Source organism: Blastomyces gilchristii (genome assembly GCF_000003855.2).
Source record: "Blastomyces gilchristii SLH14081 genomic scaffold supercont1.9, whole genome shotgun sequence".
Lineage (NCBI taxonomy): Eukaryota > Fungi > Ascomycota > Eurotiomycetes > Onygenales > Ajellomycetaceae > Blastomyces > Blastomyces gilchristii.
In genome coordinates, this window is record NW_003101674.1 from 557,735 (window position 1) to 573,906 (window position 16,172).

General features: G+C 46.3%; 5 protein-coding genes across 5 annotated transcripts; 2 read left to right on the forward strand and 3 right to left on the reverse strand.

Moving 5' to 3' along the window:
- Position 1: 1 nt before the first annotated feature.
- Positions 2–2,104, reverse strand: BDBG_04511 (uncharacterized protein). The gene is made up of 4 exons (XM_002624601.2): positions 2,007–2,104; positions 1,591–1,942; positions 1,360–1,523; positions 2–1,304 (listed from the first exon to the last, which is right to left on the reverse strand). Exons 1-4 carry the CDS (start codon positions 2,037–2,039, stop codon positions 429–431), a joined length of 1,425 nt encoding a protein of 474 aa, XP_002624647.1. The 5' UTR covers positions 2,040–2,104; the 3' UTR covers positions 2–428.
- Positions 2,105–2,268: 164 nt separating this feature from the next.
- Positions 2,269–7,641, forward strand: BDBG_04512 (zinc metallopeptidase). Its single transcript, XM_002624602.2, has 3 exons — positions 2,269–2,857; positions 2,910–4,324; positions 4,889–7,641. The coding sequence occupies exons 1-2, from the start codon at positions 2,577–2,579 to the stop codon at positions 3,862–3,864; spliced, it is 1,236 nt and encodes a 411-aa protein (XP_002624648.1). The 5' UTR covers positions 2,269–2,576; the 3' UTR covers positions 3,865–4,324; positions 4,889–7,641.
- Positions 4,978–8,799, reverse strand: BDBG_04513 (WD domain-containing protein). The gene is made up of 3 exons (XM_002624603.2): positions 8,301–8,799; positions 7,979–8,233; positions 4,978–7,915 (listed from the first exon to the last, which is right to left on the reverse strand). The coding sequence occupies exons 1-3, from the start codon at positions 8,315–8,317 to the stop codon at positions 5,305–5,307; spliced, it is 2,883 nt and encodes a 960-aa protein (XP_002624649.1). The 5' UTR covers positions 8,318–8,799; the 3' UTR covers positions 4,978–5,304.
- On the forward strand, positions 8,283–10,540 carry BDBG_04514 (actin like protein 2/3 complex, subunit 2). The gene is made up of 6 exons (XM_002624604.2): positions 8,283–8,626; positions 8,735–9,263; positions 9,329–9,461; positions 9,532–9,632; positions 9,692–9,740; positions 9,811–10,540. Exons 1-6 carry the CDS (start codon positions 8,565–8,567, stop codon positions 9,888–9,890), a joined length of 954 nt encoding a protein of 317 aa, XP_002624650.1. The 5' UTR covers positions 8,283–8,564; the 3' UTR covers positions 9,891–10,540.
- On the reverse strand, positions 10,205–14,447 carry BDBG_04515 (aspartyl-tRNA synthetase). Its single transcript, XM_002624605.2, has 2 exons — positions 13,697–14,447; positions 10,205–13,641 (listed from the first exon to the last, which is right to left on the reverse strand). Exon 2 carries the CDS (start codon positions 13,515–13,517, stop codon positions 10,602–10,604), a length of 2,916 nt encoding a protein of 971 aa, XP_002624651.2. The 5' UTR covers positions 13,518–13,641; positions 13,697–14,447; the 3' UTR covers positions 10,205–10,601.
- Between the last annotated feature and the right edge of the window lie 1,725 nt (positions 14,448–16,172).

Below are 16,172 nucleotides of genomic sequence, written 5' to 3' on the forward strand. Positions count from 1 at the left end.
ATTTTTACGCAAAATTCTTTGAACTTCAAATTTGAATTGGTAGATCTCAAGGCGGTAAATGTGGCGAGCCATATTATTGAGGGCTGAACAGGGTGGTTTCAATTTTTCAGCTTGGTGATCGTATCTCATTCATCTTGAGAATGTAAAGTGAGCTAGCTAACCAGGGGTTGCTGCTAATGATAACCTTATAGGAAATAGACAAATGTTAAACCAATGCACTTTTGACAAGTTAATATAGATATGAATAGAGAAGAGATAAAATAGCCTATGAGGAAACCTGGTAACGATCATTGCAGAATTGCAAATTTGTCTGCCGAATACATGCGATGCCTCCCTCGAAACGCCGTCCATGGTACGTACATTTCCCGTAAAATAACCAAATCACAAACGCGGAGTATATGCACATTATATACGAATATATGGTTGCTTTAAGTGAGTTTCTCCCATCCCGTTTCACTGCTAGTCCCACTGCTATTGGCATCCCAATTTAGGTCTGCTAGTGGACCACTCTGTCCGGAACGGAGACCAAGCATCCATCCTACCAGTCCACTAGGAACTATATTCCCGACTATGGAGTAAATTCTGGACCCTTTACCAACATAAACAGTTGCCTGTTTCCGTTTACGCCTGCCCAGCCACGACTTGGAGGCTGGCGCGAGGGCGTCAAAGATAGCAAAATGCAGGTCTCTGGCCGGGCTACCATAAGCTGCACCAACTGATCTTCCAACTCTGGTATCGATACTGGACAGGTATGTCGATCCGTACATAGCCCGTTGCTGCGGCTGCCAGGTAAGGACCTCCGTTCCTGAATTTTGATTCTGGCCACTCCGGAACTGGCGGCCCAAATCAATATTCCCAAGTTTCAGTTCGATAACTTCGATGCCGTTGCCAGAGCTGTTGTGGGCTCGTTGTAAGAGTCGGAGTTCCTGTCGTAAGCTACTTGCAAACCCAGATAGACCTCGGGTTAATGTGACTTCGGGGGTTGCGAACGGTGCTGATAAGGAAGACTGTATCGAAGGCGAAAGCAAGACTATCGAACTGCTGTTACTCCTTAACGTAAGAAGTGGTAAGAGAAGCTGTGTTGTTAATATAGGATATAGAAGGCGAGTATTTATAGTGTCGACCCAATTTGACGCTGGAATTGTTGCGATAGGCCCTGTGGGAAATTTTGTAGGAGGTATGATTATAAGTCCGCTTAGCTGGCAAACATGTGGTGGTATTCCAGGCATCGGTGCCTGGGGTTGGGTGATTAAAGATTGAATTATGTGAAGAGAAGGATGGATTTCCGACGGCGTCGAGGGCGTCTATGTTTGGTTAATCCACATTCAACAGCATTTAAAGCCCAGGGCTATTCCTTACAGTTGTTAAGTCAAGCCACAGGGGCCGAATATCTTCCCGGCCCTCTGCTCGAACAGCACTTTCCTCTTCAGATGAAGCGACCGTAATGAAGACGATAAAGCCGCGACGTTCGAGATCGTTAGCAATAGACCGCGTCATAGGCTCGTGTGGAGAGCCCGCGATAACTATTTAAATCTTAGTACTGACCGACCGAGAAGAATTATTGCAAGCCTATCTAAGATGAATCCATACCAATGATCTCCTTACGAGCGCCATTGCCGGCTCTTCGCGCCTTTCTTTTCTTGGTGCTGAGCGTTTTGCTTCCATAGACCAGGAGAGCTCCAGTTCCAACAAATGCGACGATGGCTGCTGTCCAGGCGCGGTTTCTTGATACCCAGGTCTGAGCCCGATCTAGTATGGATTGTGGAGGGGGTGAAACCATTCGTTTCGCTGCTGATTTTCCAAGAGGTTTAACTGCCGGCGGCAGCCATGACTGGCGAGCCAACACATCTCGGACAGTTACTGCAAGGTGATCCACATGTTCATTTACAGAGTCTGCAACCTGAGACGAGTATTTTTTAACATCGTTCGGGATGGAAGCAAGCTGCGGATGGCAATAACATGTGTTAGCAGCGGTCACATGTCACTTGGAAGTGTCTAGCACTTACATAGCCAAAAAAGAACTCGTCGTCGCTTGTCATTATGAAAATGTGATAATTTTCTTCAAATGGCTTGAGGGTTGGTTACTACTGTCAATAACTTGGCATGCAATTCTCTCCCAAGAAATCCTGGGTTTGATGATGTATTTGCTCCGTTATGCCAAATCAGACCGCTTTCGGAAAAAGGAAAAGCATTATTCCGAATCATCGGTCTTGGCGTCGTTCCACGTGATATCAATTCGAAATGATTCCATACTTCATCCAGCCCTGAGTCTTGTGAGGCGGAGCGGGATTCAAGTTGATAGGAGCGAACGGGGCCTGAGTGTTCTCTCGTTCATCTTCATCGTCGTGTGGCTATCTATATCTTAAAAACCACTTGTCATCCTTTGGTTATAAATCCTGGCAACTCGCATCACGACTCTCCTTGAAAGGTCATTATGCGCTTGCTGTTGACGTGTACCCCCTAGAGCATTATTTACAGACAAGTTCTCAAGCTAGAGAGGCGTTTTTCGGAGGCTGTACCTGAGTCTACTTGGTATAACCAAAATTTCTGTGATATCTTCCCAGTGAAACTGAGCCATGCGGGAATTCGATCCGTTGGTCTCTCAATTCGAGCATCTTAAACACAAACCACGTGAGGCTGAGGCCTTGATGACTCTGCGGAAAATTGCTTCGCTCGTCAAGCCAATAATGCGCCAGCGTGGATGGAGAGTCGGAACTCTTGCTGAATTTTACCCAGAGCGGAATCTGCTTGGTATAAATATAAATCACGGCGAGAAAATATGCCTCAGACTGAGGTACCCGTCAGATGATAAGCAATTTCTTCCCCTTGACCAAGTTCTCGATACTATGCTACATGAGTAAGTTATTAATGTCTGCACATGAGTATCTACTGGATTTTAACGTATTCAGGTTATGCCACATTGTTCACGGGCCCCACGACCAGCAGTTCCATGCCCTATGGAACCAACTTCGTGATGAACAGATGCAACTCTCTCTAAAAGGTTATACCGGGGAAGGTTTCTTGTCCGAAGGGAAGCGACTCGGTGGCCAAAGGATACCCCTGCACGAAGCTCGCCGTATTGCCCGGGTTGCAGCTGAGAAACGACGGACCCTCACAGCGGGTTCTGGGAGAAAAGTCGGAGGTACTCCTATTTTGCGAGGCACAGATATGCGACAAGTGATTGCAGATGCAGCCCAAAGACGAATAACAGTCACCAATGGGTGTGCTAGCGGAACCATTGAAGGGGAAAAATTGGCGGACGAGGCATCTAAAAATGGCTTCAGAACAAAAGCAGAGGAAGAAGATGCGAATGAACGAGCTATTATACAGGCGTACATTGAACTTATACAAGAGGAAGAAAAAGAGCAATATGGAGGAAACTCCTATATTCCTCCAAACAACAGCCATCCTGCTGGACCCCACACTTCTCTTTCTCCTCCTCCCATCCCCCGAGATACCAAACCTAACACTGCTGTTCCACAGCAGCAAAATCCAACTACTAACCCCTTCATTGATCTGGCCGAAGACAGCGTCGCTGACCCAGAGGGTTGGACTTGCCCAGTGTGCACACTTATGAATCCAGCATCCTTCCTCTGCTGTGACGCGTGCACGTCAGAAAGACCACCATCAGTTAAGCCTTCAGTAACGCCTGAGAAGTTCGTGAAACGAGCCCGTAGTGAACCACAGCCTTCCCCTGGTAGCATAGCCCGGAAACCGCGAAACAGAGCTATACAGGCGCTTCTCTCGCTAGAAAAGAAAATTCCGGAAAAGCCCCTTGGTTGGGTTTGCCATTCCTGTGGCGCTTTCATGGAAACACAATGGTGGACTTGTTCTGCGTGTGGGAAGATGAAGCAATCATCATAGTGGCCGACTCTGATGTGGGGTTACGATAATGGTTTATGAATTATGGATCTCATTTTGAAATGAACTTTTTTTGCTTTAGCAAGTTCAGCATGGCGTACATGCATAGAGCTTCATCTTTTGGTTGGATATTGGCATTTACCTTTTTTGTTGTATATATATCTTCTCATTAATAATTTAGGGTCGATTCTCCTTTTTACTTTCGGTTTTTATATTTATTTATTTCGGGAGAAACTTGACGTATTGTCGTCCATCCGACCTGCCATTTGAATCCTACTGCATCCACATATTTGTCACGTGATTTTGGAATAAAACCGTACCAAATTTTTGCGAAGAACTTTGAACCTTCTCCAATTTCAAACTTCTTCCTCCATGCTCGCACTCAACAATTGTGGAAGAGTTTTCCCACACAAACGGCACAGTACTCCACCTAAGGCACATCTGTTGCTATCAGTGCTAATATGTGAGTAATACACCTTCCCCTATTCTTTTTTTCTGCAGTTTACACTGGCCCTATAAGCTTGCATTTCCCAACCTACCCACCAATTTTACATGATGAGATACAATCAAGAACCGAATATATTTTAGGAAGAGCCGGAAGAGGTATGACATGCCGTCACATCAAACCTCATTGGACGACAGTTGCACTACATTCCCAGCATTGGATCGAGATTTTCCCTCCTCTCTACCATTCCACTTTCAATTTTCATCGTCATATGTTTATTGAGACCGGGAGGAGGAGGAGGTTCAAAACTTTCGATTCTCTGCTGTGGGATGGCAGCTGAAGCCAGGTGGGGGACGGTTTTTAAAAATGTCGTCGGTGCTTAGAATGGTTCTACTGAGAAAAAGAGAAGCAAATGAAAATTTGTTATCGCACTGTGCCGTGGTGCTCTCCTTTGCCCTTGATCCTTCGCCGAAGGAGCTAGAGTTGGAATACCGCGGTGTTCACTTTTTATTTGCAATTTTCAATACTGTTTATGCATTTGATTGTGGAATCATATGGCTAACATATTTGCTGCCAATTTAGGATTCAGGAACCCACTCTCCTTCCAGCGGACGTACTTTGCTGAGCGACTGTGGAAATCACAGTACTGCTTATATAGAGTGTGATTATGGGGCTACTCCTACAAGTGCTGTTGGCGTAATCCCGCCGAATCTCCATGGATGGGTTGCCCGTAATTCGTGAATCCAGTCTGATTATGTGGGAAGGCTGCTAGTTACGGTTGAAATCACCAGAATGATGAGATAAACTTATTCCGTACAAGAACCTTCCTTGCGTTAATTGAAATCTATTTAAACAAAATTCCTTTCAAAGAAAGCCTTTTTTAAAAAATTACTTCCCAAGAGACAAACAAGCCCCTTTCCAACTCCCAAAATATGTAGCCTGTGAATAAGACATTTGAAAGTCAATAGAGCAGAACGAACTCATGCGAATTCTACCCCTTATGAAACATTGACGAAATACCGCTTTTTGCTCCCTTTTTCCTGCTGCTCTTCCCTCTCCCACAGCTCCTCATCAATGTAATCCGAACGGCCACGTTCCCGGACCTGGTTGCCTATGAATTTGAGCGCTGCAATATTGAAACCCATTTCATCTTTCTGTCTGGCAAGGACACGTCGTAGGTTGCCTCGAATACCATCGAGCATCGGTCTCATCATCTTGCTCGCCACAATCTGGCGATGATGCGTTTTGAGCATGAAAAATAGGACGCGACAGGTCAGCGGGATTTCCCATCCGTTCTTTGCCCAGATATTCAGAAATGTGAAGAGGGCCGGTAATTTTGAAAAGGGAAGAACCAGGAGGGCATCTTGGAGTGCTGCTGCTGGAATTTTTCGTATGACTTGCAGGACATGACGTTCTGCGGCAATGTTACCCAGGGCTAGATAGACGGGATTGCGCGATGGCGGTGCTGCATTGGGATTGGATAATTTCAACTCCTTCCACTCTCTCATAAGCGCCAGGTCCTCAATGCCGAGATCGAGAGCCTCTACAATCTTCTCACCGGCCATGAGGGTTGTAACGGTCTGTTTGCCAGCAGCCACTGCCTCTGCTTTGTCCTGCCCTTCAGCATCCTCGTCCTGATCAAGCGAGGTTGCTAAAGTGCTGTCGTAGAGCTCTTCGAGTTCCTTCTCCCGTTCTTCTTCCAAGAATATTTGCTCATCAGTTTGCTCCCATACTCTGATACTTTTATCGTGGCTTGCACTGACGATGAATTCTCCAGAATGGCTGACAGCAAGCGACCATATCTCGCCATGGTGCCCTTCGAGTTTTTGAATTTGTTCGAATTTATCACCATCCCAATACTTTATCACCCGATCTTTGCTGGCACTGAAGAAGTGATGACCGTTGCCCTCATTATTATTCGGTATGAAAGCTACTGCCATGATACTGTCTTGATGAGCGAAGAACGCCTTGTGACAATCACCGAAATCCAGGCCCCATAGCCGAACGTTCTTGTCCGCAGAGCAGGTGACGATTAATTTGCTGTCGTATGAGATATCCATGTTAAGGACAGGAAGCTTGTGGCCATATAAGATCAAGAATAGTTTCAAAGTGTCAACGAAGAACACTTTGACGGTATTATCCAACAGTGCTACAGCGATGAGTCGCGCATCGGGAGAGAAGCGAATACTTAGGATATCGTCGTTCACTTTAAGTGTCCTCGTATGAACTAATTTAAGGCGAGGAGTCGTCCGTTTCGTACCTAGAATCTCTTCTTGTACGACCTTGAAATCCCAGAACTTAGCTGTCTTATCAGCACTTCCGGTAACCATAGATTTCCCATCAGGATGAACGTGTAGCGCCCATATGGGGCCTTCGTGCGCTTGTACTGTATCCAGCAAGGTAGATGAGGCAATGTCAAAGACTTCTAGCTCCCCATTCTTATTCCCCACTACCACGATTTTGTCTCCAGGTAGGAAGGCGGAGCATAATGAGTAACCACATTCCAAAGTTCGTAAGCAGGTCTGGGTTCGCACATTCCAGATCTTCAAACTACCATTCGAGGCGGATGAAAGCATCCTATCATCAGAGCTCAGGGCAAGCGATCGAATGTCCGTGCGGTGACCTGGCATATCAATCGATAATGCGCGGTTATATTCTGACTCCTCGCTCTCTTTCGATTTTCGCTTCTCCGCAGGGATCACACCGTACACTTCCAGTTGATTGTTGGTTGTTGCCGCAAGTAATCTGAGGCCTTTCCCACCCATCCAGTCCCCTGAACGAATTTTTCCACCTGTTCTGACGATAGTATACGACACAAAAACGTCAGATATTGGGGCGGCCGAGATAGACTGTGGTTTATCAGCATCTGCAGCATTTTCTAGCTCATTTCCAGCGCCTTGTTCACCAGCTTTTTCTCGCCTCCGTCTCCGTTTTCTTGCTAGGCTCTTTTGTACTTCAGTCTCTGTTCGTATCCTCCAGATCTCGATCGATTTTTCAGCGCCGTGGACTGCAATGTAATCCAACCTCGGATGGAAGCTGATACCGACTGTTCGGTCTTTGCCCTGTCGATATAAATTACCCCTATCCACAAGGATTTTGCGACCGTCTGTTGCCCCAGTCTCTTTCGCCACTTCATTCATCGCAGCAGCATCGATGGACCACACTCGAAGTTCGCCATCGTTCCCTCCAGTTATACATCCACTCTGGTCGGGTGAAAGCCCCAATGACCAACATTCCCCGTTGCTCTGCGCGACATGAGTTTCGATGCAGTGCTGAGACGAAAGGTCCCAGACTTTGATCAAGGAATCTTTTCCAGTGGTCAAGAGGAAGCGGTCCTGGTCAGTGTTACTTTGTATTTCAGTGTCACCGGCGCCCGAACCGTTCAAAAAGTTGACAGAGGTAATTTGATCCGTGTGACCCCGTAGTTTGACAATGCCAACCTCTGCGATCAAGTCCCATACTATAACGTCGGTGTCTTTGGAGCCACTCGCCAAGCGCACTCCCGCACTGTCGAATGCCAACTGGGTAATGGCGGTTTTATGGCCATTGAAAGATATCATAACCGTCGCTAGTCTCGAGTCCCATAGCCTGATTGTGCCATCCTCATACCTATTTACCACATGCTGTTAGAATCCCATTCATGGTATCTAGGAGAGACAATCCTATTCTTACCCAACCGCGAAAATATCTTTATCTGTTTTGCTTTGTGAGATAGCCGTGACCTGTGCGCTGCAATCCACATCCCTCCATTTGCTGAGCAATTCACCCTTTTTCAAATCCCAGCATATCACCTCCTCTCCTGCTCCAACAACTGCTCGTCCGGCACCCGTGTGTCGAGTTTCGGTGGAGACATCTTCGTCAGGTATCCAAACCGCATTCGACCAAGCCGCAGTAATAAGGCCAAAGGTTTTCGAAGGCTCGAATTTCCTGAAGGAATAATCAGTCATCCATAATCTATAAATAAGGTAGACATATACACAGATCTTGTACTCACAAATATGATTTGACCATTTTTTCCGCCTGGGTGCTCAAGCAAAAATTTGGAGCTCCCTCGACTTTTTCGCAGCCAGTTATTTTAGCGCGCGCAACAATAGGCGCCTAACTACGGTGGCCGCTACTGACCATTGCGGCAGTATCCTCCGCTCCACTTCGTAGTTGTTGCGGCGGTGCAGGCTGATGCGGCCAACATTTATCAAACAACTACTGGGAATATACATCTTTTCGCTTCACGCATTGACATGATCCCCGGTCCATCATCATGCTTCTCTTAGATTACCAAAATGTCCTTATCCAATCCCTCCTAACGGAGCGATTCTCTGGGTATGTTCCGACCCCTCTCCCCGCTCAACTACCATACATCGTCACCTCTCCCCTCATTACAAGCTATCCCACCCGATATTTACCAGTGCTAACATACTCCAACCATAGAGGCCCCCCCGTATCCATTGATCAAATCGTTTCTGATTTCGACGGCGTCACATTCCATATTTCCACCCCAGAAACTAAATCCAAGATCCTCATCTCCATCTCCGTTAAATGTTTCCGCGAGCTGGTGCAGTACGGGGCGCAAAGTGTCCTCGAGCGGGAATATGGCCCATTCATCGTGCCTCCAGAGCCCGGCTATGATTTCTCCATTCTAGTTGATCTAGATAATCTCCCCGCGGAACCGGAAGGTAGAGAAGACTTGGTTAATCGGATCGCGCTCATGCGACGGAATGTGATGGCCGCACCTTTTGAGAAGGCATTCGATGAATTCTCAGAACTGCAGGAGGAGGCGGCGAGATACACTTCTGAATCAGCGCCCCAAGGTGTGGCGGAGGGAGGTGAGGTTATGTCAATCCATTATCGGGACCAGGAAGCGATATACATCAAGGCCAGCCACGATCGGGTTACCGTGATTTTCAGCACTATTTTCCGAGATGAGACAGACAGAATATTCGGCAAAGTGTTTTTGCAAGTATGTTTTCCGTCTCCTGATACCATATGCCATTGAGCAGAATATATTTCTTACCCGACTGTCAGGAATTCGTCGATGCAAGAAGACGAGCGATCCAAAACGCGCCTCAAGTTCTTTTCCGCAATGACCCTCCTCTCGAACTACAAGGCATACCGGAGGTAAAGGCCTCCGGAAGCGACGTCGGTTACATCACTTTCGGTACTTTAACTCCTTCGTGCTCTCCCATTCCCTCCGGTGCACTGGAAGCTGACTGTCCGTTTGAAAACAGTTCTCTTCCCTCGCCATCTTACACCCCAGCGACGTGGAGAGAATATCTCCCATATCCAGATCTTCCGCGACTATTTCCACTACCATATCAAAGCTTCGAAGGTAACTTTCATGGCCCGAACAATCCATCATTTTGTGTACCAACTAACATTTTTCGAAAGGCATATATCCACTCGAGGATGCGGAGACGAACCGCAGACTTCCTACAAGGTACGTGTCTGCCCTTTTTGGACTTTGGTACGTTCTAGCTTGACACACGAAATTAACTGTTAAACCATAGTTCTCAATCGTGCCCGACCCGAGAATGAGGAACGGGAGAGAAAGACTGCGAGTGGGAGGACATTCCGCGTACAGGGTTGAGAACTCGCTTAGGAGGAATATCGACTATGCCCGATTTTTCCTACCAACCTCTTTTATAGGTTAACCACAAGTTTCCAATGCTGAATTTTCATTCCCACTTTCGTATCACTTTCGTATCACTTTCTATCCTACTACCTTCTATTTGTTTGTATTCATCATATTCTGCATCCAGATGGCAAGTCCACCAAACGCGTAAGTTAATACTCCAGGGCCAGCTCGGTACAGATAACACCAGCGCTGTCCTCATTTGGAGAAGCCATCTCTTTCCAGAATTACTATTTGAAGGGTTGATATGAAATGTAATTAAAGTCTTGCCTTCACTAGTAACTTTGCTTCAGATGCATACACACCTAGATGTATTCTACTCTTGAGGAAACTAGCCCATGAAGCCAAACTGTAAACACATATTTATATATCTATGAATGGCAAAAATCCAATTGTTTGTAACATGTAATATCGCTATCATTTATGTGTATATCGAACAAAATCGTCTCTCGTCGCATTACCCACTTTCAGAGGATAATAAAAACAGAAAAGCGAAAACAAAAGGAAACAGAACAGAACTAATTAAAAAGTAAAATAATTAATCAAAAAGGGAACAGGAAAAGGAAAACGATATTATTACAAATTATAACCAAAATACCAATAGCAAGTATAACCAAAAAAAATAGGCTCAAGGCTATGAAACCGTCATAACAAAAAGAAATCCATTCAGTCTTCAAAGAAATTCAAAATAGCCCTTATACCCTTGGAACCCATCCCATGGCGCGGGTAAGCAATGAAAAGCGGTTCCTCAAACGCACCCAACTTAGCCCTAAACTCCGTCTTGCGATTCAGCCCAAACTGCTTGGCAATGGCTTCATAGGTGGTCTGGAGCACCTTGCCCTTCGTGGACGACATGTTATGGCCCGGCGTGAGCGTCGAGGACGCGCCCGCGCCAAACGTGAGTGCCTTAATGCCAAACCTGGCCCCAGCCTGCACGACATGGGTGATCAGGTACTCGATGGTCCCGGACGGTGCGCCGGGGAAATCTAAGCTGTATTTGATCTGCATGCTGTTCGCACCTAGGCGGGCTAGGGCGACGAAGGCGCAAATCGTGCCTGTGCTGTCGGTCGCGTAGTAGTACTGGTAATCCCGCGGGCTGCGCCATGGCTTGATGTCCGACAGGTAGATCTGGGGGCCCTTGCGATTTGCCTGCCACTCCTTGATCCGCGCGTCGATCTTGGAGGTGATGTCTTCTGGAAGAGGTTTGTCGCTGGGGATGTGGTGGACCTTGACGCCCTCGCGCTCTGCCTGGCGGATCTTCTTGGCGATATCTGCGTCCGCGGCCGTTTGGTTGCGGGACGGATCGATGCGCGCTTCGCCGACGCAGGAGAGGGTGCGCCAGCCTAGCTTTTCGCCTAGGATTTCTTCGACCGGCATGGAGCAGAGGATCCAGATGGGTTTCAGGCGCGCTTCGGCCTTGAGCCAGCGGAGGAAGCGAATGGTTACTTTGGAGTACTGGCTCGGGTCACAGAGCGGGTCGCCCGGGATTATCGCGAAGCCGTGAGAGCTGGGGACGTATGCTACGGCGGCACCGGTCGGATGGTCGCGCCAGATTTTATATTTCATGTCGGGCCACGAAGTTGATGTTGCATCGCCGTAGTTGGCGATGAGTTCGTCCAAGGGTTGGAATTTCCGATCCTGATCGCCCCTGTCATCGCTTTGATACCCTTCCTTCTCCCATGGAGGTTCAAGAGTGGACGATTCCGGGTAGCGGAGGATGCGTGATGTATCTGGCATATCTTGAAAGCTCTTTGGGTCCCTGTGGAATAATGAGGCTAGGCGGATGTTTCCAAGTTTCAAGATCAGCATGATTAATCTTTCGAGGCCGATGCCCGCACCGGCGTGAGGGGGGGCTGCCCAACGGAAGCCTTCCATGTACTCCTCCATTGTCGCAGGGTTGATACCAACGTCCTTCATTCGTTTCTCGAGGATCTTCTCATCATGTATCCGCTGGCCGCCGGAGACGATCTCTTGGCCTCTGACAAAGATATCGAACGAATTGGTGAAGTCAGGGTTCTCGGGATCTTCCATGGCATAAAATGGCCTTGCGGCCTTGGGGAACTTATCCAATATGAAATAATCGGTGTGGTATTTCTCTTTTATCAATTCTCCCAATCGAATCTCATCACGCGTCCCCAAGTCTTCGTTTATTGGTAGTTCCTCACCATCTCGGCGCCATCCGCTCTCATTAAGAAGTTTTATTCCCTCCGTGAATGGTATAATTGGTGTCTCATCCAGCCAGACCAAGTCTTCATGAGGGAATTGATTTTTGATAATATTCACCTCTCTTCGATAGCGGCCATATATCCCTTTGAAGATCTCCTTGAGGACAGAATCGACAATCTCCAGCGCTTCGTGGTAATGTTCCTCTATCGCCATCTCGATATCCAGGCCAGTGTATTCCGTCAAGTGGCGATGGGTATTTGAGTTCTCAGCGCGGAATACCGCGCCAATCTCGTACACACGCTCGAAGTCGCTTGCAATAGCCATTTGCTTGGCGAGTTGTGGACTCTGAGCCAGGAAGGCTTCTCTTGTGAAATACTTGACTTCGAAAACGCTAGCACCAGACTCGGTGGCCGAACTCTGTAATTTCGGTGTATGAATCTCAATGAACCCCTGAGCATCCAACGAAGAACGGAACAAATTGCTGACTGCGCTCTGGATTCTGAATATGGATTGGGAGGTGTCGGTTCGCAGATCTAGGATTCGATTGGAAAGACGGGTCCGGTCCAGCACGTGGTTTCGCCGTCCGTCACTACTAACGTCTTTGCTCGGGAGTTCTGCTTCGTAAACGCTGAACGGGATTTGGTCCTGTCTGTGAACAATTACGTGAAGCCCCTGGATATCGATCTCCACATCATGGATGGTGGTTCCCGTAACAGGGACTTTGGACTTGGTTAGCACGCCTTTAACCTTGACAATTGACCCTACTCGGATATGTTCAGCCCATTGGATCATAAGAGTCGATATCGCCCCGGGTTTCTCTGCCAGCACGCCCTGTATAGTGGTGATTTGTTGCCTGAGAATGATGAAAACTAGCTTCGATGACATATTACGGATATGATGCACCCGCGCGCGGAACGTGACCTCCTGACCGATCGAGTCTGGTGTGACATTGTCAAACTTAAGTAGATCCTCCCGTAGACGCTGCCTGGACTGCATCAGCGGCAAATCTCCATAGCGGGCTTTGATCTCGTGGGGTTCTTCTCGCGCAGCCTGCGCATCGCGCTCCCGCTTGCGTGTTCGCGATTGCTCGCTCATCTCCCCGCTCAATCGCGACCTGGATTCTCGCTTCAGTTTCCGCGACTGGCGATTCTGTTGTTTCTTGCTTAGGAGGTCGCTATCATCGCTAGGTAAATCTTCACTGGAGGATGCGATATCCCTGTCGAGGAAGAAGTTTGCGAAGCTTTTAAGAGGAGAGGTGGAGGACTCGTTATCCGACGATGGTCTCGCGGTCTCCTTTAACTTTGTAAGAGCCGTTTTGATAGTCATGTTGAGGGATGAATTCCTTCGATGCCTTCGGCGGTGCGATTTTGCTGCTCGCGGTGAAATAACTGGGACTCCCGGATCCAACACCGGCATGTTGAATTTTCTTTCAATCAAAAGTTCTAGGGCAAAAAAAAAAAAAAAAAAAAATTGAAAAGAACAACGAAAAGTAAAAAACTAGGAAGCCGCTACGTAACTCCCCCTAGTTTTCTTGTTTTGACTAGAATACCAGTTAGTTAGCATGTGGACGAGGAAGGCAGATCAGGAAAATATACCTGGGAAGAGTTAACGCAACGGTTATAGTAGAGATAATCGCCGGCTTTTTATATTGGGGCAATTAAGTTTTGAAGAATGAAAAAGACTGGGGTGACTTTCATAGATATATATATAATATATTTTAATCAGTAGTATAAGGCAGGTTCAATAGGAGAAAGGAAATCAACGGAAGCAGCAATCCCGGCGTCATTTCTAAGCAATGTATGCTATCCGGGCACAAGCGGACTTGATTAGTAGATTAACTAACTAACTACCTGACCAAGAACGGGAACGAGGAAGTCAAGTCAATACGAGAGAAGTTTGAGAATCCTCATCCGAGTCGTCTCGTGGTGGATGTTTCGTCCCCCGGCTTTGATTGCATCATAAGCAGCGGATTGCCCGAAATCAGTCGTCATAAGCATATCTGCGCTAAGTTACTGGTTACTGCCCCCCCCCCCCCCCCGGGCCGCCACCCCGGACGAAAAAAAAGAAGTAAAACTGGATGTTGAGATGTTAGGGGCTTTTTTCTTTAACGTGAAGTCATTGGTAGAGTAACTAACTACTTAAGACGCCGGTTGTCGATCATGATCATGCAGTCACATGTCCCACATTCTATAAACCACTCGAACTGGTTTGAGTTTACATAGTACTCTCTCTGTATAGTTCGGAATTTCTGGACGGAGGGCAGCATTCAAACTATTTCATCTCATTTATAAAAAAAACACACCTACAACTCCTATTCACACTCTTCACAAGGTAATTGGGGTGACTTTGGAAGGCCGGTTGAAGACCTAGATGCGATGTAGGGGCTGACAATTATTAAGTTAGTTACGTTGGTGATGTCATGATTACAAATTGATGGCCGGCAATCAACAATTTTTGTCGGCGTTATTGACATTTGCTGCAATTATAATAATTAGTAGTTACTCCGTACAAGAGTATTATCATTGTTATTCGAAGAGTCTAGAGCTTTCTTTCTTTAGGTGAGTAAGCCAAACAACCCCGCTCGAATCCAAAAAGGCTGGAAAACAACTGGGCTTCAAATTTTGATTCTTCAGGGGCGACAAACCTTCTATTCTGCAGTAACTTAACTCACTGGTCAGTATCTTTTTTGGAGAGGGAATCTTTTTCAAATGACCAGGAGAATCAGTTTTCGAAGATGCAGACTATGTATAATTGAAACCAGCATGAATCTGATGAGATTTGAAAAAGATGAGACTGATTCAGAAGATTATGACTGAAAAAATGCTGCTTAGTTTAAAAAAAACTGTAAGTAAATAAACAGTGAGAGTTTGTCAAAGTTCACTTGTTACATTTCTGTCTAACTATTCAAAATCTATAAAATCAAAAGAAAGAAATGACTATAAGACAATGAATGCATAAATGAAAAATTAAAGAAATTAAAGAGTGTAGTGTGTATTAGTCACATATATAATAACTAAATGAATAAATAAAAACTGAAGAATATACATCTGTCAAGTAATGAGAAAGTTTTCATCTGATAAATGATCTCATTTAACACTGAAATTCTCAAGCTCATATAAAGAAAAAAGAAGTTTACAGAAAAATATATGATCAGAAGACTATCTCTCTTCTTGATCAAACTATTCACTGCATTCTTTCTGTAGTCACTGTAGAACATGAATTTCTAGAGATTTTCTTATATGTTGAATCACTTAAAGAAGCACATTCTCTTCAACAGCAGCTTTGATGCTTAATTTTTAGGTTGTGACTTGATACACCCACCTGCAGCTCTTCCACAGCTTCAGAGCTTCAAGCTATATGTTCATAAGTCAGAGTCAAACTTCAAATGTATGTATCGCAGGTATGTAATGTATCATTCTGACCAAGACAGGCAGGTTGGGGAAACTGCATCATGTTGATATTCTTTGAGAAAAGTTGTTTGTATAACAACACCAGCTTGAATAGAAGCTCTGAGAGTCTGTACACTGATCATCATAATTCTTGTTCTTGTTTGTTCAAAAACCCCCTTGACAGCAATCTTTAGCAAGCTTCTTGTTCAACTCACTCTTGATATAATCACACCACTTGTGCTTTGCATAGAGGCAATAGATGAGTAACTATCCCTCACAGGCATTGATCATCTTCTCAACAGCCTGGATGATAAGGAAATGGAACCCCCCCCCCCCCCCCGAATTTAAACAACCAGCACGCCAAGCCACCAGGGCTAGGGTTATCCAACCTCCGAATTACGGCCGCAATAATGATGTAAGTACTCCGGATGTATGAAGCCCGTTGAATTCGCCAGCCCACCATGTCGAAAAACTTATATATCAAATCTCCCATCATCATGTTGGTATCTATACCTACAACATGAATCTAAATTTCACCCTGGAAAGAAATCTACGCTGCTAGGTAGACCCTCTCCCCTCTATCCCCGGAGCCATGACTCCACAAACGTCGACGAAAGGGCAAAATGAGCAACCCTTACGTCGCAAACCGCATAACCGGCCTAGCGCTGCGCATCGGAAGCCG